The sequence below is a fragment of the Chironomus tepperi genome, unplaced genomic scaffold, assembly GCF_022539635.2.
Source record: "Chironomus tepperi strain 1889 unplaced genomic scaffold, CSIRO-AGI_Ctep_v1 contig_445, whole genome shotgun sequence".
NCBI lineage: Eukaryota > Metazoa > Arthropoda > Insecta > Diptera > Chironomidae > Chironomus > Chironomus tepperi.
Window position 1 is genome coordinate 635,157 of NW_027226567.1, and position 24,656 is coordinate 659,812.

The 24,656-nt window shown below is 32.0% G+C and overlaps 1 protein-coding gene across 1 annotated transcript; it reads right to left on the minus strand.

Annotated features, from left to right (window-relative positions):
- Positions 1–6,726: 6,726 nt before the first annotated feature.
- Positions 6,727–24,282, minus strand: Cht10 (Chitinase 10). Its single transcript, XM_070650762.1, has 14 exons — positions 24,129–24,282; positions 15,249–15,304; positions 14,953–15,170; positions 14,127–14,889; positions 13,887–14,062; positions 13,710–13,822; positions 11,067–13,648; positions 9,327–11,006; positions 9,097–9,266; positions 8,612–9,043; positions 7,440–8,558; positions 7,238–7,381; positions 7,114–7,179; positions 6,727–7,055 (listed from the first exon to the last, which is right to left on the minus strand). The coding sequence occupies exons 2-14, from the start codon at positions 15,273–15,275 to the stop codon at positions 6,938–6,940; spliced, it is 7,608 nt and encodes a 2,535-aa protein (XP_070506863.1). The 5' UTR covers positions 15,276–15,304; positions 24,129–24,282; the 3' UTR covers positions 6,727–6,937.
- Between the last annotated feature and the right edge of the window lie 374 nt (positions 24,283–24,656).

A 24,656-nucleotide genomic window follows, 5' to 3' on the forward strand; every position in this document is an offset into this window, starting at 1 on the left:
TCGACCTAAGATTTGTCGAATTTGAGCTTAGTTTATAAGTTTTGGGCTTTATTATTCAAATTTTCAAGATTTTGATTTAAAATATTGTTTACAAAAAGTTGCTTGCCCCTCGATAAAGCCAAAACACGGGGCATGCAACTAATTGTAAACAAACCATTCAAATCTCAAAAACTTCAATTATTAAGCTAAATTACTCAAAATATGTACTCAAATAGTATAAAAGTGGAACAAGGGGAATGCAACTAACTATAAACAAATATTTTAAATCACAAAAATTCAATTAATAATCTAAATTACTCAAATAGTAAAAAGCAGTATCAATTCCTACATCTTCAACTTAAGTCAACATTCCCCTTCAATAAAGATTCATTGACATTAAGTGAGATTGTCATATAATTGTCATTTCTATAAAAGTCCATTCTTTATATGAACATATTAATTTATGAAATGATATCATACAATCCCAAGTATCCAAGTACATTGTACGACATTCAGAATTAAAAGCATCGAACTGTGAACTCGCGCGATCACAATTACACCTACGTGCGATAATTCTACATTAAGATGAAAAAAAATTGTATATAAATGTATATATTGTTACCAGACGTCTGTCGGCTATTACATATTGGGAGATTTGCATGAAAGCAACAAAAAAAGTATAGAAAAAAAAAAGTTCTGCCTATAAATGGAATTTCCGTAATGACTGAGAAAACAGTTTTGGCATTATTGAATTATATTGAAAAAGACGTATAAATAATAAATACGTTAAGAAAAATATCTTCATGCTATTTATGGATTCTTGGTAAGATAATGGTAAACAGCAAAATGCTAATAGAGAAGCAATGGTTTATTGGAAGATATATTATCACGTAATTTGTCAAAATTTTAAAGAGATGACATCAGTTGTGTGAATTTTTGAGGTTTTTTTTTTGTTATGTGCTGTATTCGTGGGCGCGCACTTTATTGTTATGCTTTCTAATTACAGCACAAGAAAAATGGCACAGAAAAATTAAAAAAGGCTTGCTTAATGTGAATAAAATGAGGATAAGTGTCAATCAGGTCTTTTTATGTGACTCATTTGAGGTTTTATGGCAAAAAAAATAAGTATTAAAATAATATTGCAGATTTAATTTCATTGCAAATCCTTAACTTAATCTTGTGAGAATCTGTGAAGGAGAAAGAATTGCTGACTAATGTATTTTCGATTAAAAATAATCACGATGGAGACAATATTATGATTCATAAAGATTGCAGTCGACTAGTCAAACTAACAAACATGACGATAATGCACTTAGAAGACGATAATGTTAATCCTAAACAGTTTCCTGCTGAATAGTTAATCCTCTTGCCTAAAATATTTTTGTTTTCTTTTGGAATGTTGCAAAAATTGAACAATCCCGAGTGACACAAATGAAGAAGGCTTTGTCATGGTACTTTATAGGCTCTGCTTATTGCAACCATGTTCCTATGTCTTAGGTTTCAACAAAGGCTTTAATCAGATTCTGTTGCTGGTTCTATCAAATGTGCAAATCTTCTGTCTGCAACATTCTAATCCACTGTTGTCAAGTGCAGAAGTTGTAAACACTAAATTGTCTTCATTTGCAAAATTCGAAGTAAAATCGGATTTTGTATGAAGTTCCTCTAAAATGGAAGAAAGCTGTCGACCTGTATTGCATTTGGTAGCAATTGGTTGTAAATAGAACTAGTTTTAGGGACTTTTGTATGAAGCTCGAAGTAAGTAACAGTCGATTAAAGCCGACTTTTCCATGCAAAATCTGAGTTGACGACTATGAGCCCTATTCATTTGCCTTGTCGCTCGGGATTACAAATTCTCACTAGGGAAGCTCTAAATACACTTTGCATTTACTGTACAAATAAGGATTTACGGAAGAATGCAAAACTACTTCCTTATTCACACAATAAATCAAAATTGGCGCTCTAAAAATTTCACAGATAACAACAAAGTCTAGTGTTGTAGAATTACTCATAGCACTTTTGTTTTGGCACAGGTAACAAAAGTGAAAAGCATATCGTGATTAATTAACAAAATTTTGAAAAGATAAGATAAGAAGCGAATTGGAATTTCTTGTATTCAGTCATTTCTCCTATCTTTTTCCTCCTATGAATTATCACTAATCAGTGGCAATAAAAGTTGAAGAAATTTTTTTTTTTTGCCTTTTACATGTTATGAAGGTACCGTTTGACTTTTTTATGGCACTTTGAATATTAATATATTGTCATATAGTCATAAAAATAAAAAATTGGAAAGGCATCCGTCACCAATTAATTCTAATTTTACTCCAGAGTCTCTTTTATTAACTTAAAAAAAAGTTGGGAGTGAATCACTAATTTGAAACGGCGACGTTTCTCTTGTTCATATAAACTTTTATTCTTCAATTTGTAGGCCAGGTCAAAATAATAAATTCAAATTATAAAAAAAAGTTGTTACTGCTCAAAACATGCATAAATTTTTTTTCTCTTTCTTTTTTTTAGTTCGTGGTTCTATAGCCAATTTAGGAATCATTTTTGCTTGTTCATTAAGCTTTTTTCAGCACGTTTTATGAAGTCTCTTTTTTTTTGGGTTGAATAGAGCTATTGTTATCATTGTGTCCTCATTTTTTTTGTCCACTTATCAGTCATATTTGGATAATTTTAAATTTGCAAGCTTGTAGGTTGTTAAGTGATTAATATTAGTGGGGGATAAAAAGTAGAGATTTGGTACTTGAGAGTCATGAGGTCAGAGTCTTGTAGAGTTAAATATTGATTGAATACATGCTGATGTTTGATTTGAATGCTAATTATCAGTGACAAAGGAGTGAGTCGAGGTGGCTCGGTGGCGGAATGGTTTCGTACTTCGGTACATAATTATTGTGATACCGACCGAGTGGTCATGTGTTCGAGACTCGGCAGGAAATACGTTTTACGTCCTTTTTCGAATAATATGCAGTAGAAACGCGACTCACAGCTCCCTTTGTAGCCTTAAAGGCAATAAGCTGAACAAGCAACCAGAATCCCTTCTATTAATATTAGAATTACTCAGATTATAGTCTATTTATTAATAAAATTTTAAATCATAATAAAATGTAACAAAATGTTAGCCATAAATGTAAAAGGTTAAAAGTGCATCTCAAACATGAGACTGACTGTGCGATAAGAGAAATTCTATGGATTTCTATTAAATGGATTTGATTACTCATAATGATCAATATTAAAAGAATGAAGTGGAAATTCTTATGATTGGTAAAGAAAGGAATGGTCTAACCAAGTGTTGTCTATACTGTAGTCCGCGACAGATTAGTGTGCCTTCAGAATGTTATAAATTGTGTGGCGTGTATGGTTTCAAACCAGGCTTATATAGTGTGCTGTGACGCAAAAAAGTTTGGATAAACCTGCTTTAGCCTGTCTATAAAACTATTAAATGCGCACATTACTCTCATTACCATGCCATTTTGTCACTAACTGCCTAATCAATTTTAATACTCATTGTAATTTAACATTTTTTATGGCATTCAAATTCACATAAAATAAAATTTTGTGTCATTTAAATTTATCCATGGCGGAAATGATACTCTGCTCCCTCAGTATAATATTAAAGTGACTTTGATTGTATTTCAATTAACAAGTTGTTATTGAAATCATATTTCATTATTAAAAAATATTATTATTGTTAAGTATTACAAGAAACTTATAGCGAGACGATACGTTGAGATATTGAGAGGAAATAAAATAAAAAAATTACATTATTTGTGGTCAATGTCAATCTACAAATTATGAAATAGCCAATAAATAATATTTAGCGATCATATGAAATCAATGAAGCTTCTGTTTTGATTCAATCAATACATTTGAAATGAGATTTGCATCGCATTAATGTTTTTGTTGATTTCTCACTCAGGTTCAAATATGCCAATACTAAAATTTTCTTTATCATAAGGTTATAATCTATGAGATGTCAAAAAATTTGAAATTTTTATGGAACTACCATTTTTAAAAATAGACAGATAGTTTATACATCCATCAATAATTAAGTGACGTGTTGATAAAGATCTTGTTTGGAATTAATATAATAAAAATATAAGTTAAATATTTATTAATTTTTATTTACATCTGGATCGGAGATAAGCTTGTAGGAGGAAAAAAAATGTTGTCAATTTTTATATGGTTAAATTTTTGAGGAATTTATTTGAGTTTCGGGATGCTGTCTGGTTTTTGGTTCAACCCCGAGCAACGCAAATGTGAAAGGTTCACGAAGGAGCTTCTAAGGCTCTGCTAAACCTCTTTGATTAATTAGATTTAATTGAATTTATAGTCAAAATCCTAACTTTCTAGCAGAGCACGAAGTCACCTGCATTGCGTCACTCGGGACTTTGCATTGAGTTTTTATCTCGATCGAGAATCATTTTGAAAATAATTCGATCAGATTGACTGTCTGGAACTAAGATTTAGATTTGATTCCTACTCAGGATAAAGCCATAAATCAAGTCCTAAGTCTTTTTGCTTAAGCGACTCTTTTTAAGTTAATTTGTCCCAATTTTTACTCAAAAAGTAACTCAGATCATCATCAAAATCTGAATAATTAAGACAAAAAGTTTAAATTTCCATCAAAACTTTCCAAATCCAACCATCATCAACAAAATACCATTCCAAAAGGCTATATTTTATACACTTTAAGATCTGCGAGCCTTTCCCCTAATAAATGCTTTTATTACCATTAAAATAATAAGATTAAGATAAAGTTTCAATTCCTTCATAAAGCCAATTTATTCAGCAAAAAAAAGAAGAGTCGTCCAATAATCACCGATCGATACTCAGGGATTTGGATTTGGGTGAGTGAGAAAGAAGAAAAAGATCCATAAAAAATATTGTGAGATGTGGAGTTATAAAATTGTCTTTAAATGATTATGAAAGCGAAAACCACCTGTGTGATTTTTTTTTTTTTCATACTTTATGTGCCTTATTGAATTAATCTCAATGGTGTATTTGTTACTTCTAAGCTTTATAAGACTATGATGTAAATATTAAGCCAATAAATTCTCCTTTAATGCGATTTAATTTCAAATGGATTTGCACATTTTTTCAATTGTGTGAAATTTAATCTCTTTTTATAAAGGCAGCAAATTTTGTCTAATTGAATTGTTTGAAAACATCAAAAATTGATATTGACTTTCAAAAAATTCATAATGGGAAAATTGCCGAAACAGCAATAAAGAATTCTCATTTTCGAGTAAATTGAAACAAATTGATTTATAATAATTTATTATTAAACACTTACGAATTATTTGATTCTTTGCTATGCTCGAGCGCAGTCGGGTTTATAATCTGATCTGGTTATATTAAGTCAGAATTAAGGTAGAAGTAAACAAATAATAACGCGATTAAGGAAAATTTGCCGATTCTTTTTCCTTTCGATTATATTAATAAATTTCCAAATTGAGCAGAAACTTTATTTTATTTTTTTTAAATGCCTGGTAATTGAACCATAACAAGTTGTTGGCATTAAATCTTTTATTTATTACTTGTGTGTATTCGCTCACTCACTTCACTTATTATTATTATTTCTGCTTTATTCTTTTCATTTATTTTAACCAAAGTGTATTTATACTTCTTACTTTTTTTTATATGTTATTATTTTGTGGGTCTCTTGTCGTCACTCGAATAATATATATAAAAATACTTTTTTGGGCACAAATAACGGCATTCGCATTTATATTTACTTGTTTTTGCATTAAATTGCTCCTTCTTACAACCTTACTTTATTTGATTGTTATATCGTCACGATTAATTTATATTTTCACCAAAAAAAAAATATCTTAAATGTCTTATCACTCTTACTACTTGTCGGTAGTCGTGTCAATAATTTCGCTAGCCGAAAAAGTTCATAAAATGCATTCACGAGATACACAAAAAATTAAGTCGAGCGATAAAAAGTCTTTTTTTTTTTTTTTTGTTTATTTGAAACATATGACTAATCAACAGGTTTCAAACAGAATAAAAATGTAAATAATATTGGAATAGAGTAAAGAAATATGATCTTGACTCGTCAACGTTTAACTAACAACTAAAACTTTAGTCGGAAAAATAATGGAATGAAGTAATAGGAGAAACAAAAAAGTCTGTGTGTGCCGCAGTGTCTGCTAAGTGTGAGATCACGAAACCTGATTTTAGTTGATGTTATGACGTGCAGAGGGAGTTAGTGTCGAGTTTGACTTTATTTGAATTGCGAATGATCGAGTCGTTACAAACATTTGTGCAAGTTTATTCTTTTGCAATTGTTAAGTCCACTAATGGAAGAATTTTACAAATTTGCCAACTAAATTATCAATACTTATTTATCTTAATGGCTGTACAAATAAATTGTGATCTATGGTCTCCATCAAATGTCGCCCGAAAGTGAACCTTTCGTTGGCTTCCGTTTGTCAATTTCCAATACAAGATGCAATATTGTCTCTTTCTACAGCTGCTTTCGATGAATTCTTTTAACGTCCTCGTTTGTCATGTACAAATGCAAATTTGAAGACCTTATTTAAAGGAATATCTACAAGCCTTCTTTCAACATGTCCGTCCTATCGAATTCTACTCACTTCAATTCGTTTTACGATGTCAGCCTCTCTGCAAAGTTAATAGATTACTTATTAGCATTGCTTTAGATTAGATTAGTAGCATTGCTCCTTCATTTGTAAAAGTCCTCTTCCTTCTTGGCAGAAATTATCAATAAAACACAATAAATCTCTTAAAATAAATGCATTTATTTGAAAGAAAAAAATCTAAAAACTATTTTTCTTATCAGATTCTCAAAAAAAATTTCTATGATTTCTCTTAAATGTTAAAGTTAATATGGCCAGATATGTTTATTGAGATGGATAAATTTAAACCTAAACAAAAATGAATATTGTTACTTCAGTCTCTCTTAATCTAACGCTCCTACACATGCTATCATTTATGTGCAATCAGACAATCTTGGTGTATTGATTCTGCCCAATTCTAAGTTAATTGTTGATAAAAGTGGATGAGCACCACAGCCACAGCGATTGCGGAAATCGTCCAGATCAAGTGCCCTAGAAATTCAGTTAAATTTATAAGCTGTTCACATTGAGTCTTGAAATTTTAACTTACCATATCATTGCGCCTGCTAAGCCCATTTCTTTTACATATTGAGTTTTACGTCGAACTTGCTCGACACTGGAAATGAAAATTCACAATTAACGATTGATTTGCTGAGTATTTAATTTATACTTACTCATCATATGACACCCATTGTCTATCTTTATATGCATATGATCCGATTGCTCCCGTTGGATCTTTTACAACTGTCCATCCTCCGTTATTTACTTTATGACAGATTTCATAAAAGGCCAAGAAACCAGCCGAACGAGTAAACTCACTGAAAATTGATATAAATATTCAATCTACAGTAAAATACTAACTGATCATTAACTTACCCAGCTTGTCCACCAGCTGGAGCATTTGTATTCAAACCAGGTTCAGAATTATTAGCAGGTATTGTTATAGTAAATGATTGACCATATAATGAAAATCCCATTACGAGTTTTTCAGGAGGTGCTCCCTTATCAATCCAATAGTGCATTGTAAAGTTAGCATTAAATGTTTCTTCTGTAGATTCTGGATGATGATATAACGGTGAAACGTGTCCTGTTTTTTTATCCCATTGACCGTGATAATCGTAGCACATGACGGCAATCCAATCGAAATATTTTGAAATTTCCGGAATATCATAACCAGCATCAATAACCTTTTTAGCAGGAGATACGGCAGCAGAAAGTAAGAATCCTTCAGGTTCAAAAGCTTCTTTCAGTTCTCTTACAAACGCTGTGAAACCTTGTTTTTCATCTGGTTTTCCTTTTTTACAATCGACCTGCCAGCAAACTGGATATTCCCAATCAAGATCAAGTCCTTGGAAGTCATACTTTTTCATGAATTCAATAACATTTTTAATGAATTTTTTTCTTGCTTCTGGATCTCTAACTAATCGACTGTATTTATCGCCTAATGAATCATTCCAGCCTCCAATAGCAATACTAACTTTAATTCCTTTCTCTTTCAAAGCAGTTACTTTCGTGTAGAAATTATTATCAATATCAGCCCATGAATCATGAGTTCTAATAGTTAATGTTTGACTGTTGAGAACAGCGAAGCCATAGACAACATGTGTACACAAAGCTGTATCAATATCATCGGGCTTATACTTTCCAATACCAGGACGATACCAAGCCCAATTTGTGAAATAGCAAACCATCATATAATCATTATTTCCAGTTGGAATAAATGGATTAGTTTCTACTGGTGGACGTGTTGGTTTTGGTTTTCTTGTTGTCGTTGCCATTGTAGTTGTTGTGGGTCTTTGTGTCACTGGCTTTTTGGATGGTTTAGGGGATGAAAGAGTTTCGTGTCCTGAATCAATATCATTGTCCTCTTCGTCCTCATCTTCATCTTCGTCTTCTTTTTCTACTTCATGTTCCTCATCTTTTGAGACACATTGTACATTCGATGGCCAGTCACAATTCATTGTCTTTTTATTCCATTGTAAGCCAAACATGCAACTGTTAAGGACAATTAATATTTAATGTATTTGGTAATAAATTTCAATACTTACGATTGTTCTAATTTAGCACCAAAGTTGCATATATAGTATTTACTGCAATCGGTTTCGTGTGGGAAGTAAGATCCATCAACACAACTTTCATCGTCACCTAAATTAGTATCTTCTTCTTCCTCTTCCTCTTCATAATCTTCTCCTTCATATGTTGTTGATTTAACTGTAGTTGTTGTTGGTTTAGGTCTATTTGTTGTTGGTTTCCTTGACGGTTTATAAGGTACAGTGACTGCTGTGGTTGGTCTTGTGGTTACTGCAGTTGAAGTTGCTTTTGTCGTTTCTTCTGCTGTTGGTTTTGGAGGTTTAATTCTGCTTTCTAAATTACAATTATTGTGTGGTCCTGGATAATTTCTCAAGACACGATTAATTGTTCTTAATAATGGATATTCCTCGCATCCGCACGAGTTTTTGAAGTCATCAAGATCAAGAGCCCTGAAATATTATTTAATTAGCACAAGAATACATCATTTTGACGTAAATTTTACCATATCATAGCACCACCCAATCGTAAAGCTTTAGCATATTCAGATTTATGTCTAATCATTTGATTGTCATCGAATGATACCCATTGATCACCTTTGTAAGCATATGGTCCCATTGATCCTCGTGGATCTTTAACAACAGTCCATTTTTGATTCTTAATTCTTTCGCAGATCTACAAAATTATAAAAGTTCAAATGTAAATCCTTAATTACTTATTATTTTTAAATTTTACCTCATAATATGAAAGGAATCCTCGAGCTCTAGTTTCTTCACCAGCTTCACCACCACCATATGTTGGACTATTCAATCCTGTATTACTTCTGCTTGCCAAAGAGAATGACTGACCATACATAGGCATACCGAGAACCAATTTTCTTGGATCAGCTCCTTTGACGATCCAATAATTAATTGTAAAGTTTGTATTGAATGTCTTGTCTACATCATCTGGATGAACATACATTGGTGCAACGTGACCTGTTCTCTTATCCCATTGTCCATGATAATCATAAGCCATAACAGCAATCCAATCGAAATTTTTAGATAGTTTTTTAACATCATATCCAGCATCGATGACTTTTTTACTTGGAGATACAGCTGATGACAGTAATAATTTTTTAGGTTTGAATGCACGAGCAAGTTCTTCAACAAAAGCAGCAAAGTTTTCTTTTTCATCTGGATGTCCTTTTTCACATTCAACTTGCCAGCACACTGGATATTCCCAATCGAGATCGAGACCATCAAATCCATATTTCTCGATAAATTGAATTACATTCTTAACAAAGCGAGCTCTTGCAGCTGCATCTCTTACAAGTCTACTGTATTTATCACCAGCTGAATCATTCCAACCACCGATAGCAATTGTAACTTTGATGCCTTTCTTCTTGTATTCTACAACACGTTCATAGAATTTGTTATCAATATCAGCCCATGAGTCATGAGGTTGAATAGTCAATGAATCTCTATTCAATACTGCAAATCCATATACAATGTGAGTACACAATTTATAATCAATATCTTCAGGCTTGAATTTTCCAATTCCTGGTCTGTACCATGCCCAATTTGTAAAGTAACAAACAACTTTGTATTTTCCATCATAATCATCAATTTCATCTTCTTCTTCTTCCTCTTCTTCATTCTCATAATCCTCATCCTCTTCTTCAACTTCTCCAGCTTCCTCTTCGTCAATTTCTTCTTCTTCCTCTTCCTCCTCATCGACTTCATCTGGCTTTTCTGTGGGTTTCTGCGTGACTGGCATTTGAGTGACAGTTTGTGGTTGTTCTGTAACGGTTTGTGGTTTTTGTGTGACTGTTTGAGGTTTTTGTGTAATTGGCTTTACGTCTACATATTCTTCTTCGCCTTCTTCAACAACTGGAATATTTTCTTCAGGTACTGCAGGTTTTTGCTCTTCCTCCTCTTCTTCTTCATATTCTTCCTCATACTCGTCTTCAGCTGAGACCTGAGTTTTAGTACCATCTTGAAGTGTTTGGTGAATAACTTTCAATAATGGATGCTTTCCTTGTCCACATTTTCCACGGAAATCATCTAAATCTAGTGCCCAAACCATACCGCCACCAAGACCCATATCAATAATGTATTGAGATTTTTTCTGCAACATTTTCTGATCATCGAATGAAACCCATTGATTATCATTGTAAGCATATGGACCAACACGACCTTCTGGATCCTGAACGACTTTCCAGCCACGATTAAATATTCTGTCACAAATTTCGTAATATGCAAGAAAACCGGCAGCTCTTGTGAATTCTCCAGCTGTTCCTGGTCCAGGAGCTTTTGCATTTAATGCATTACTTAGTGCATCTGCTAATGTAAATGCCTGACCGTATAATGGCATACCAAGAATAATTTTATCCTTTGAAGCTCCCTTTTCTAACCAGTATTTTATGGTATAATCCTGTAATCATTTATAAAATTAATGTATATTTTTGAAACTTAATTCGAACCAGATACTTACAACATTGAAATAATCAACATCATCTTCAGGATGGAAAAATAATGGTGCAAGATGTCCTGTTTTCTTATCCCACTGACCATGATAATCATAACACATAACAGCAATCCAGTCCATGTGTTCAGAAAGTTCTTCAACAGCATATCCAGCATCAATAACTGTTTTACTTGGAGACACAGCAGCCGACAAAAGTAATCCCTTTGGTTTGAAAGCTTCTGAAAGCTCTTTAACCCATTTTGCAAAAGCTTGCTTCTCATCAGCATATCCCTTTTTACAATCAACTTGCCAACAAACTGGATATTCCCAATCAAGATCAAGACCATCAAAGTTATATTTCTCTAAAAATTCTATAGCATGCTTGATGAACTTTGCACGAGCCTTAGGATTTCTCACTAATCGACTGTATTTATCACCTGCTGAATCATTCCATCCACCAATAGCTAATGTTACTTTAATTCCTTTACTCTTATATGCAGCCACTCGTTCATAGAAACGATTATCAATATCAGCCCATGAATCATGTGTTTTGATTGTTAATTCATCGTAATTCAATACAGCAAAACCATAGACAATATGTGTACATAAGTTTTCATCAATATCGTCGGGTAAATATTTTCCTTCGCCAGGACGATACCAAGCCCAGTTTGTGAAATAACAAATAAGTTTCAATTTTCCAGTCAATGGTTCTACTTTTTCCTTAACAGGTATTGTTTCGAGCGCTGTAACTGGATTTTTAGTTGGTTTAGATGGTTTTGATGGTTCCACAGGCTTGGAAGGTTTTGTTGGCTTCGATGGTTTCATTGATGATGCCGGTGTTGGTTTCATAGATGGTGGCTTAGCTGACGATTGTGGTTTTGATTCAATATTTGTGTCATCATTCCATTCATTGACTTCATTCTCATTTTCCTCGTCCTCGTATTCTTCATATTCATCTTCCTTTTCCTGTTCAACTAATGTTGGGTCACTGATACAGTCAACATTTTGTGGCCAATCGCAAATACTATTTGCTGTATTAAATGAAAGTCCTGCTGGACATGACATTTCAAGTAATTGTTTATGATCGCAAATTAAATATTTTGAGCAATCTCCTGGATATGCAAGGAATGCCTGACCTTGACATGGATCGCCTTTGCTTGCTTTTAATAGAGATGCAGTAAATATTCCTTGATTTTTGTATTGTCTTTGTAACAGTTTCATGTATTTCTTTCGTGAAACACACTTGACATTTTCTTCATAATCACATTGCTTCATCTTTTGACTGAATTGTAATCCTTCAGGACAACTCTGTTTAACTTTCTTATTGTTACTGCAAATGAAAAATTGTGTACAATCTTTAGATGGATAATATTCTCCATTAACACATTTTGCTGGTTTTTTCTGTGGTTTCTTTGTTGTTGTTGTCGTCGATTCTGTTGTAGATGCTGTTGAAGTCGTGGTACTTCGTCTTGCTGTCGTTGTTCTTGTTACTCGTTTACGAGTTGTTGAAGTCGTGGGAATCGTGGTTGTTTCAGGAGTCGTTGTCGTGTAAATAGTTGTTGGAACATCTGCAAATGTTGGACGTTTAGTTGTTGTTGGTTTACGAGATGGTCTTGTAGCTTTTGTTGTAGATCGTGAAGGCTTGGTTGTTTCTTCTCTCTTCTCTGTTGTCGTAGCTTGAGTTTTCGTGGGCCTTGTTCTGCGTGGTGTAGTTGTTGTTGTTTCTTTTGGCTTTTCGGTAGTAGTTGAAGTTGCTGAAACTTCTTCATCTCTTGCTGGAGCTATTTGACAGTTTGCAGATTCAGGCCAGTCACAATGTTTATGTGCATCATTCCAATGTAATTTATGTGGACATGGTTGTTCTTGGTAGACATTGCCAACACAAACAAGATACTTGTCACATGACGATGGATGTTTCTTATATTCTCCATTATCGCAAGTTTCATCTGGAATATATACTGGCATGACATTAACAGGAGCTGGAATTGGTGTTGAATCGGATGGTTTATCTGATTGAGATGGTTTTCTAGTCGTTGATTGAATTGCAGGACGTCTTGTTGTTGTACCTTGTGTCCACCATGGAGATGTAGATTGTGATGGGACATCATCTGCGGTTGACATAGGAATGCCAGCTTGACCTGAGTCTTCAGTAACACTCATTACTGCTGGAGGTGGAGTAACAATAGCTGGTTTATCACAACTATGTCCAGTTGGAGTTTTAGATGTTAATCTACCAAGTCCACGATTAATTGCACGCAACAATGGGAATGGTTCTAAACAACAATTATTGTTGAAGTCATCAAGATCTACGGTCCATGCTGAGGCACCACCCAATCCATTGTCGATAATATATTTCGTTTTCTTCATTATAAAATCAGTGTCATCATAGCCTCCCCAAATATTTCCATCAGTAATATACGGTCCCGAATTTCCATGTGGGTCAATACCTTTCTTATAATTCGGTCTGCGAAGTAAGTTACAAATTTCATTGTATCCCAACATTCCAGGCTGATTAGTTATTTCACCAGGTTCACCAGGACCTTTTGCTGGTGCATTAAATCCTCTTAGAGATTTTTTTCTTGATCCCAAAGTGAATGATTGAGTATAAACTGTGAAAACAATAAGGATTAATATAATTGATAACTATGTATTTTTGAGAATTGTTCTTACATGGAATTCCCACTACAATTTTTGTCATATCTGCTCCCATATCACGTATTTCATTAATTGCATAATCTGTGTTGTATTGTGGATATCTGTCAGTGCTGCTTCCGTAAAGTGGACTATTGGAAATAATTAACATGAATTAAAATGTCGCACTGTCAATTATATCAAATGTATTCATACCTAGTATGTCCAGTAATATTCTCCCAAGCTCCATGATAATCGTAGGTCATTACTGTCATAAATTCAACATTCTTAGATAATTTTGGAAAATCATAGCCCTGATCTATGATTTCTTTATAACCAGACACAGAAATACTAAGCTTTAAATCTGATTGCTTCAGTCTGTAGTTCAATTCCTAATTTATGAGAAATAATAAGTTTTACTTAAAGAACAGTTAAAACTAAGATTGATAGAAATACCTCAATAAAGTCTGTAAAATGATCTCTGTCTCTTTCATCTCCATTTTTACAGTCACTTTGTGGACATGTTGGATAATTCCAATCAACATGCAAACCAGAGAATCCAAAACGTTTTAAGAATGGCACAGCATTTTCAATGAATTTGGCTCTTAATCTACTATCTGCAACCAATTTACTGTATTTTCCAAATGTTGAGTCTGTCCATCCTCCAACAGCTAAATAAACTGGTTTTCCTCCAGCAGCATTAACTGTACGAATATACAAATTATTCTCAATATCAACCCAGGTATCAAATTCTCTTATGATATATTCAGCGGGGTCAAGTGATGCAAATGAGTAAATAACATGAGTACACAAGCTATAGTCGAGATTTTCTGGTGCAAAACGTCCTTCTTCTTTACGATAAAATGCCCAATTTGTCAAATGACAAATAACTCTATACTTTTCTTCCTGTTGGACTCTGTCGAGTCCAATCATTTTGATATTTCCATATGGACTTTCTGGTTGTGTTGTAAGCTGACTAAGTGTTCTTATATCGACAAGTTGTTGAAATGGAGAGCCAGTACGATAATGTAAAGGATCAGATCCATATGGATTAAAAATCGGAACAACATAAGCTTGAAGATCATATTGTCTTGTTTGTCTTTGATGATCTGGAAGGACGAGATTTAAGAATCTCTGTTTACGTGATCCTAAACGAGAAAAAGATTCTTCTTTTGGATTATATTCAACTGCCAATCGAAGTGGACGATAGTCTGAGACACTAAGTAGGAAAAACCATTAAAATTAGCTAAATGATTGATAGATTTAAGCACAAAGTTCTCACATTGTCTTCGGAACACTTTCAACGGCTGCTCTGGAAAACTGTTGTTCCTCAAGTCCTTCTATTTCATCATAGTTTGGCATTCTTAAGTTCATTTTCGTTGCATCATCAGTTGGAATATGTTCAACGGAATAACGAGAAAAGGATTCAACAGTTTCTGCTTCAGGCTCAACGAAGCGATGTGGAATTGCCTCGGTGTAGTATACGTATGCTAGTAAAAGCTGTATTAGGATAATACTCATTAGTTTTAAGACAGGAGAAAGATCATGTGATGATTAAAATGTGGATTTGGTACTTACCATACTCAATAATTTAAGTGCAAGCATTTTCAGTGGTTATTTTTTCATGAAGAAACCTGAAATTTGACATAATTTTTAGAGTTATTAGTTTTCTTAGAATTTTTCGGCATTTCTAGAAAATTCAACCAGTCAATAGTATTTCCGGTAGATTGATTAGATAAGTTATCTACTCGAAAACTACAAACTCAATTTTTAACTAAACCAAGTCACATTAAGGAGCGTTTCCGAGCGACAAAAAAAGCCAATAAAATATCTGCATACAACGAAAGCGAAAGTGAAAGAAGAAGCAAGAAAAAAATAAAATGTTATGCGATAAAAGTTGTAGAATGAACAAGTGTAAAATGTCCAACGGTTCTTTGAGTTTTTTTTCGTTCCTTTTCGTATTTTTCTCAGTTTTTTTCGATCGTTTTCGTAAACATCAGATTTAATGTGAATAACATCTCGCACAGCTCGTGTCATCGAACCTTAATTTTATCTCGCTGATTTTTTTATTGCAAACAAGTTTTAAGAAGCTTTTTATGCAAATTTAAATCTTTCTTTATGACTTTTTTGATGATAAAAAATATTCTTGGCGAATTTTGGGTTTTTTTTTGTGTTAAATACGAAATTGCCTTTGTCATGCAATAAATTTCAAAGTTATTCGAGAAATGTGATATTTACAATGTATGACTCGAAGGGTGTGTGTGATTAAATTATCAAGGAATGACAACTTTCGTGATTATTTGTGTAACATTTATGTAAATTTCTGGCGGAGGTGTTGAAAAGGTAACATTAGCATGAAAGGTACTAAAATTATAGTTTGAGTTAGCATTATGTCAAGCTTCTTAAATAATTATAGCAAAATATTCAGAATGACTGATTATAAATCGATTATCGATATCCAAAGTGTTTACATCAGTGCCTTAGGAAAGATAACTGGATGTATCATGTTAACATTTGTCTTTGACTAGACGTTGCCTTTGGCTGGGCAAGCCTTCAAGAAGCCAAAGCCCCATTTTACCCTCCCTTGACTAACATTCATCATATTCTAATAGGCATATTAATGACACAATAAGTGATCAATATATTAATTCATTTTTCTTACACTTAACGCAAAAAACCTGTAAATTGTTACAATTTAAGTAATAATACGATTCGTCTGTCATACGATATGCAAACAAATACCGATCGCTTTACAGCAAGAGTCACGATCTTGAACTTGATTTTTAAGTTGCTCGTTTTAATTAAAGACATGAGTGTTTTGTTAAAGCAGTTTGTCTTATGAATTTTTAAAGTATAAGGTAATATGTTATGTAGTAGAATGCCTAAAATGAAGGTGTCCAGGATCATGTTTTCAAATGCACTTAAGAAGTCATGTTAACCTTTGATTTTGATGATGATTTCATGGTAAGTTCCAGAAATGTTAAGTTTGCAACTAGAAATGAGGTCAATCTATCGTAGACCATTCGAGAATTGAAATTTTCATGCAAAAAAGTGCTTCTTGTCTCTTTACTTCTATTGCATATTTAACTTGCTACATATTAGTTCAATATATATGTTTCCAATCGAATGATTATACGTGGAAGTTATTTATAATCTATTAATTATTTATGACATTGAAGAGCGTTTATTGAACCTTCTATTTTGACATACTAGGCATTATTATAAACATGATATATTATTTATTCCAAATCTTTAAGAACCTTAAGAATTTCCTGCTGCTAAATATATGTAGAGAGCAAAAAATATCGCAAAATAAACGACAGTCGATTAATATTTAAATGAACAGAGCTGCTTAAGCCGAGTGATATGGAATGATAAGTTCTGTGGAAATTCCAATTTTATAAGTCACAAGTCACGTCTTACATTCAAAAGCTCAAGCTATATTCACGACCAAAAGGTGAAGTACCTCTGTATCCTACATTATATCCCATCTGTCAATTCGGATGTCTTTTAAAATTTATGTATTTGCTTTCGTTTCTTTCCTTATCTTCGCTTACATTTTAAAGTTTACGGTAAATTTTTTTTCGCCCAATTTCCACTTATCCTTTAAATATCAATTTCTTTTTTGCTTTAAGGTATTGATGAACTTTAGTTTAAAAATTGTGAAATTCACCAAGAAACTGACATTATCGATTAATTAATTAATTTTTTTGCTGATGTTACTTTATATCAGCTATAAACCATTGCGTAATTAATTTTACGAAACGCGAATGGTTCTTGGAACTTAAGATTGCAAAAAAATATCGATAATGGATTTTGGAAGTCAGCATTAAGATATTTTTTACCGTTAGTGTGAAAGAAGTGAGTGGAAAATTTATTCTTAAAGATTTTACGAACTTTTTTCATTTCAATGAAACAAATAAAATGACATCCTAAGGTCAATGAATCTCCACATCACATAAACATGACATAATACATACCGCCGAGCTGTCAGTCTAGCGATAAAAATTCCATTTATGTCTAATTAGTTTTCTACGCTTTTAAAACTCAATTACAATTTTTATCAGAATATGTAATTTTGATGGAAATTAATGACATTCCTTTCTAGAGACGATTTGGTGTTGTTGTTCTAATAGAAAAGATTTAAATGCGCTAATACGCAATGAACTGTCAAATTACGCGTTTTTTTTCCTTGAGATTCCCTTTGATGTGAACAGATCTTAATCTTATTTTTTCTATGTTTTTGAAAATTTTAATTTATTTTGTTATGTTTGTGATGAGCAATGTCAATCCTTAAAGGGCATTTTGTTTGAGTGATTTTGAAGATCACGTTGTTTGTGAGTGATTTTTGAGGGTTGAATTTTAAAGGACTTTCTAAGTGAACGGTCGGAAATAACGTTTTCAGACCCCACTGTAACGCATAGTAGGAAAATCATGAAGCAAAATGCTTGTTTTTAATATGATTTCAGTTTTGTTTGATTTGATTTCAGATTTTTTGAAAAAATTAAAATTCTAAGATTTCCTGACATTTTCGATTATTTTCTTTGAAAATCAATCAAAAGTTCTGGACTTAAGGAATTTATTGTCGAGTCTGATTCTAGAGTGTTGTCGAGCTCTGATTTCTGATTTCTCAAAAATTGGAACACTCAAAAGTGAATTTCAGCACAGAATGTTTTTTCGAAAAAAATATCAAGTATCATCAAGAAATCTTGACTCATAGCACCTAATTAGCTATGCAAAATTAATACTCATCTCCCGTTTCTTCTTATCACATACAAAATTTTCAGAATCAACTCATCAATTTTGAGAAAAATCATTCAAAATTTTCAGAATTAAATTCAAATCTGTTTACTAATTTTAAGATTGTAAAATTCTAGTCTAAGAATCTGACATTCTAAATCGTCTTAATCATCTCCACAAAAGCTAAATTAGTAAGCATAAAATGATTTAGATTTTTTCGATGTCTCGTGATTCACACAACAAAAATGATTCACAATGTTTTCATGTCCCCAAAATTCATTAAAGCATTTTTGACTGTACTTTATACTTGAAAAAATGTACGCAACTTGAAATTAAATGATATTCGACAGTCAAGTGATATAAGCATCATTAAAATAAATGTATAAATATGTATCAATTCATGGCTATTTAACTGTCGCTGATGAATACTAATTATTCATTTTAAAATTTTATTTTTTATACTAGTCCATCCGATGAGGTCTTATTTAAGGCGGTGAATTCTAATTGAAATTAAGATTTAACGACTTGTTCCTTGTTGCTGTTTATAAGCTTGCTTTACATAGTGAGGATGTAATTGAATTTGAATTCATTATTTTAGTAAGGACGTGTGTTTTGGTTGGAGATTCTACAAAATTAATCAACTTAATGCTTAATAGACATCATATATTCCAAGCTCGATTTGGGTTTTGCATAGAAAAGTCAACTTAATGCCATACCAAATTCAAATACATTTCAAGTTCTGATTCTTGCTCTAGTTTCCCCCTGAACTTGTGCTGTACATTCCTCAGAAAACAATCTTGTCTCTAAGGATTAGTTCTTATAGCTTTTAAGACTTTACAATGACAAAAGTAAAGCAGGCTTCTTTTATTCTATTTATATACCTTAAACCACAATTAAAATTTTTTTCTAGAACCTGCAAATCATGACTAAAGAATTATTTCGATCACATACAATGTGTTCATTTTTCGATCTCTTGATGTGAAAAGCCTTTAGTAACATGCGAGAAATTAAAAAATAACTTTATAACGCTTTAATCTCGACGAGACAACTTTTACGACTCAGAATTTCTGTAGCTACGTGAAGAATGGCAGCAGATAAAATTTATATTACAATTTATTTTGAAGGTTTTGGATTGTGAAAGTTTGAAGAATGTTATGAAATTTGACAAGTGATTTTAATTTTCTTGAATATTCTATTTTTCTTAGAGAAATTAACCTTATTTGCATAAAATTCTTATGAAATGAAGTCAATCTTCTCGAAATGTATCGAATTTTTAGCATTTATATGAAAGGATCAATTTTTAGACATTGATAGAGTTTTCAAATTTCAGGTTAAAATAAGGATTTTTGACATCGAAATTCGATCAGAGCTTGAATTTGACTCTAATTTCATATGGAATTGAGTTGACTTGAGTAGATTCTTTAAGATTTTAACTTCAAAATTGTATAAAACAATGAAAATTGCATAAATTTGAAAAAGAAAAGTTAGAAACTATAAAATTCTTTAATATTAAAAGGAAGAAGTACTTAAAACTTCTCAAAGTCACAAATGCTAGAAATTATTGCTACTTTGGATCAAGGGAATTATTTAAATATTGTCACTTAATATTAATAAATAGACTTTCTATCTACAGTAATTTTATTGCTTGATACAAGACATTTACTATTCAATTGCCTATAAAAACAATTCAGAATCAATTGAGCAACTTTGTTGCATCGAGTGAGAATAATGCCAATGGAATTTAATCAAATTTTAAGACGCAAATATAAATTTTTGGTAATGTCCAAAAGGAGATAAAATAAAGAAAAATATTTCTGCTTACCACAAAAAAATGATGCAAAAGTAATAAAAAGATCTGTCCAAAAAGAACTGAGGAGTTCAATAAACTCGAAATCAGCAAAAAAAAAAAAGTATAAAAATTCTTTCTGCTTTCACAAACTCGTTTGTTCTTTAAAAAAATCTCAACAGTTTGCCTCGTTAACAAAAAAAACAGAAATTCAGCGAATGTCCACAAGTGGTCCAGTTGAAATATTATCAATTTAACGCTAATCCACCAAGTGAAAGAGGAGAGAATGTATGTAAAAAATATGCAAATTTTGTCCAGCACAGAACAAACAGTTGCGGCGAAATTTATTTTTTTGTGTGTTAATTCTTCACTTCTCTTTCTCCACTTTCTTGTTGTCTCTTCTTTTAGCTTTCTTAATTTTTTTATTTAATATTTTCCACTCCAACTATTTCACTTGTTAACTTATCACTTTTCACTGAAATACTGTTCTTGTGCTATGTTCTGTCGTTCCTTTTATACAAAATCGTCGCATCAAAATAAGCTTTTTTGAATTTCTTCTTTGTTCTGAGTTTCATGAGAGACCGTGATGAGCTTATGAGTAAAATATAATCATTTTCTCACGATATATTCGTGATAGTTTTAAGGATATATGACGATCGTGAGAGAAGTTTTCTTTTTTACTCTCGCGACCTCAGTCGAGGCTCATAAAGCTCATCAGAATATTCTCATTTAAAGCTCATCCCTCAAAAAGCTTCTTAAGAGAGCTCTTTATTTGCACATGAGACGAATGATTACTAATATGGTAAATTCCATTGAAAATGAAAGTGAACAGATGATCATGATGATGAAGAAGATGTGAATGGAAGTAAAATATAAATGAGAAGCGGTAAGCACGTGCTGTCTACTCATAACATTGCATAACTGACTCACATAAATGTTTATGTTTTTATTTTTTTTCAGGTCAATGGCAAAGGCTTTGCATTCTCAGTGAATTATTTGACGAACGACAATTTTGAGAATATTTCAGTTTTGTTTATGGATATTGATGAGAAGTTGAAAAGCTTGTTTTGATTATGTTTATCGTTATATGGGGCATAATGTTGTGTATTTTTAAACCTGATTGGTGTGAACTAAGTTTTTGTTATGGAAGTGATTTTATAACATATAGAACAGTTTCGAAATTTTGGAGTTAGGGAAGTTTTGAGTTTGATTTTTGAAATTTGGTTTTATCCAGTTTTATGTTTAGCTTGATTCGTTTCTTGATGTTTTAAGCCAGTATTGACAGGATCCAAAATAGAGTCCAGTTAACTCTGTTTTGAGTATCTTCATATTTTGGAATTGTACTGAACCGTATGCTGTGTATGGTTTTGGTCGACGCTTATTCTTCGACAAGTTTTGACTCTCCTTTCCATCTTCAATAGGCATGCCAAGATTCTTATCAGTCACGTTCTATCAATATTTCACTCTTCTAGCTCTCGTTCCTAACACATTTCATAATTTTCAAGACACTAAGAATCCACAATTCAAGATTAGCTTCAAGCTAGACATTCCTCTATTCTCTCAATCTCCCAAGTAAATCTTATGGATTTTAACAACAGTTTAACCCAACTTTATATACATCTTTAATTTATATCCAACCAGCAATAACCAAGTTATGAATAAATCAGCATTTCCGTAGAGAAATTGCCTGATCACTTCTCATAAATTTTTTTCATCTACTCTTTCTTTGTTCATTTCTTTTACATAGAAAATTTATTCAATTGCTCATAAAAGGTGTAAATTATTGGTAAAATTTTTCACTGTAATGTTTTTATTACGGCAAAAGGTAAGAATTACTGACTTATCGCGATGACAAAAAGTTATGACTTTTTCTTCTCTTGTACAATGAAAAGAATTCGCAATAAAGAATTGAGAACCGTTAATCTTAAATGGAACATGATTATTTTCATTTGACTACTAAATTTTGTTTTTATAGTGATTGAGTATGTGAGTTCTATTTTGCTGTACATTATATAATATTTGATTGTGTGGCATAATAATTGAGCTGTCTTGAACTTGAACTTCTTGTGATGGTTTTGTGAATTATTGTAATGTTTTTAAATCATAACAAAATTTTTAGATTCAAGTTCTTAAATTTGCCAAATTTTAGAACCCATACAAAAGTTGAGTTTATAATTTCTGCTGTTGTAAGGTTTTAGATGAAGAATTCTTTTTGTAAGGTTTTAATCCAAGCATTTTTCAATTTTGAAGCATTTGTGTAATTTTTAATAATCCATCTCGAATTTAAATAAGCATTTAATCACATTAACACCTTAATTGATCTTAATTATCTTGTTTTCACAGCAAAGACACGATACGCGATTGAATCAATCGTTGCGGTTCTTCCGATTAACCGCAATTTTATGTTCGAACACAAAAGAATGTCAAATAATGCGTCATAAAATATAATAGTTAACAAAACTGACTAAGGTTAATGCCAAAAAGAAATAAAAACAATCTGTTATTAAGCCATCGACAGACTTTTTATTTATAAATGCATAAATTACTTTTTCATTTATAGTTGCAATTATGCAGAAGTGTTGATTTCTATATTAACAACGTGCTGATAATTATAAAAATACATTTTTTTTGTTCGAATTGATGATTCGTAGCAAATTGGTTGATTGGCAAGCATGAGATGATGAATGAGACTTGTTTGACATGCCAAAAATCTATTTTCTTTCTATGCCTTTAAGTATTTGATCGATTAAATACTTCAGATATGCTAATTTATTTAATCTATTTTCGCCTAATTGATGTGTATCACATTACATGACGAAGACATTCTAGAGACGCCAAAAATTTTAAACATGAGTCATTTGAATGCCGCATAAACAAAAATCAAGGTCTAGAACTTCCTTAGGCTTCAAGAACTTGTTCAAAGCCAAAAGATAATCCAATTTACATACATCCAATAAAGTCATAAATGCATTTGCTTCATCAACAAGTGTAACATGTTTGCTTCTTTATCAACCTGTTTTCTTTCCTGGGAAACAAATCAATGACCTCTGTGCTTAGTTTCATTATCCAAAATCCTCTAAGACTTATGCAAATGAGATTGAATAAAATTTAAATTTTAGATTTCTTTTAGAAAGGAATTAAATTGCTAAGAATCTGCTTAATATTTGCATAATTTGGAGATAGTATACTAGGAAGATTGATCTCATACGCATGACAGGAAATTTGATGAGAATAGGTTCATTGACTAATCATAAAATATCAAATGTCTGAGAATATTGAAAGAAATCCAATAATCTTTATATGATCATCAAATTCACAAGATTTCCAATAATAACCCGAAGAAAGAATGTTAATTTCTTTAGAACGCCATAAGCATTTTATGACACAAGCCCATCAGACGTGCTACATACTGCGTCTTAATACAAAGATAAAAATCCAATCGACCAGTAAAAGTGAACTTAAAAAGCATTTGTTTTGCAAAAATGCAAGAGTAAATTTGCATTATATATTGAGTTCTGAAGATGAACATCTTCATCAGTGCCAGAAATAAGAATGACGCCGTCGAAAAAAATTGAGAATTGATCACTGAATAATCATTTTTAAGGATCAACAGTTAAAGTAATTGATGTTGGTATTTAAGGACTTGAGGAATTATCAACACTGAATTTATCTTATTTAATTAATTCTGTAAGCAAATTACAATATTAAAGAAATTTCACTAAGAATGATAAATTGGTACGATTAACCTCATTAGCATTCGATTCCTCAGAAAAGAAAGAAGAATTTCTGCTTGACACAAGTTCAACAAACTTATTGCCGAAAAAGATTCTGTTTGGTCATTCCTTTGTACCACCAAAACTTGTTTTCATTTTTATAGCGGTCAATTCCTTATCTCCTCACTGTATTTACATATTTTTTTGGCAAATATTTACCGGTTCTTACAAGATGTTTATCCACACAAATTGTCTTTAATGCACCGTCTTGTTCTTAATGTGAGAATTTTTTCTCAATTCTCTTTTCACCACTTTCTTTTTCTCTTATTAACTTTTTTTGGCACTTCCACTTTTGATTTCTTCACTTAACACTTTTCACTGAACGACTGTTCTTGTCCAGCATTCTGACGCTTCTTTTATACACATTCTGTTGATCAAAGAAAGCTTTTGCGAGAAATTTTGCAGAGCTTTTGAGAGAAATTTTATGCGAACTATCGCTTGCTATGATCAATGTTAACTGAATATATGACAGCTGTTCATATTCTATCATGGAGAAAGTGTTTAGAATTTTTAGTGGATGTATGCTTTTTTCGATGTATTCAACTCAATTCTTCATTTTTTACTGCTATCAATTATCAATATGAACTGTTTACAATATGATTTAAACACTACTTATGTAATTAAACCCGGTCAAAATCGATTGAACCACAAATCAATAATTTTGATGACTAAAAATTTCAAACCAAA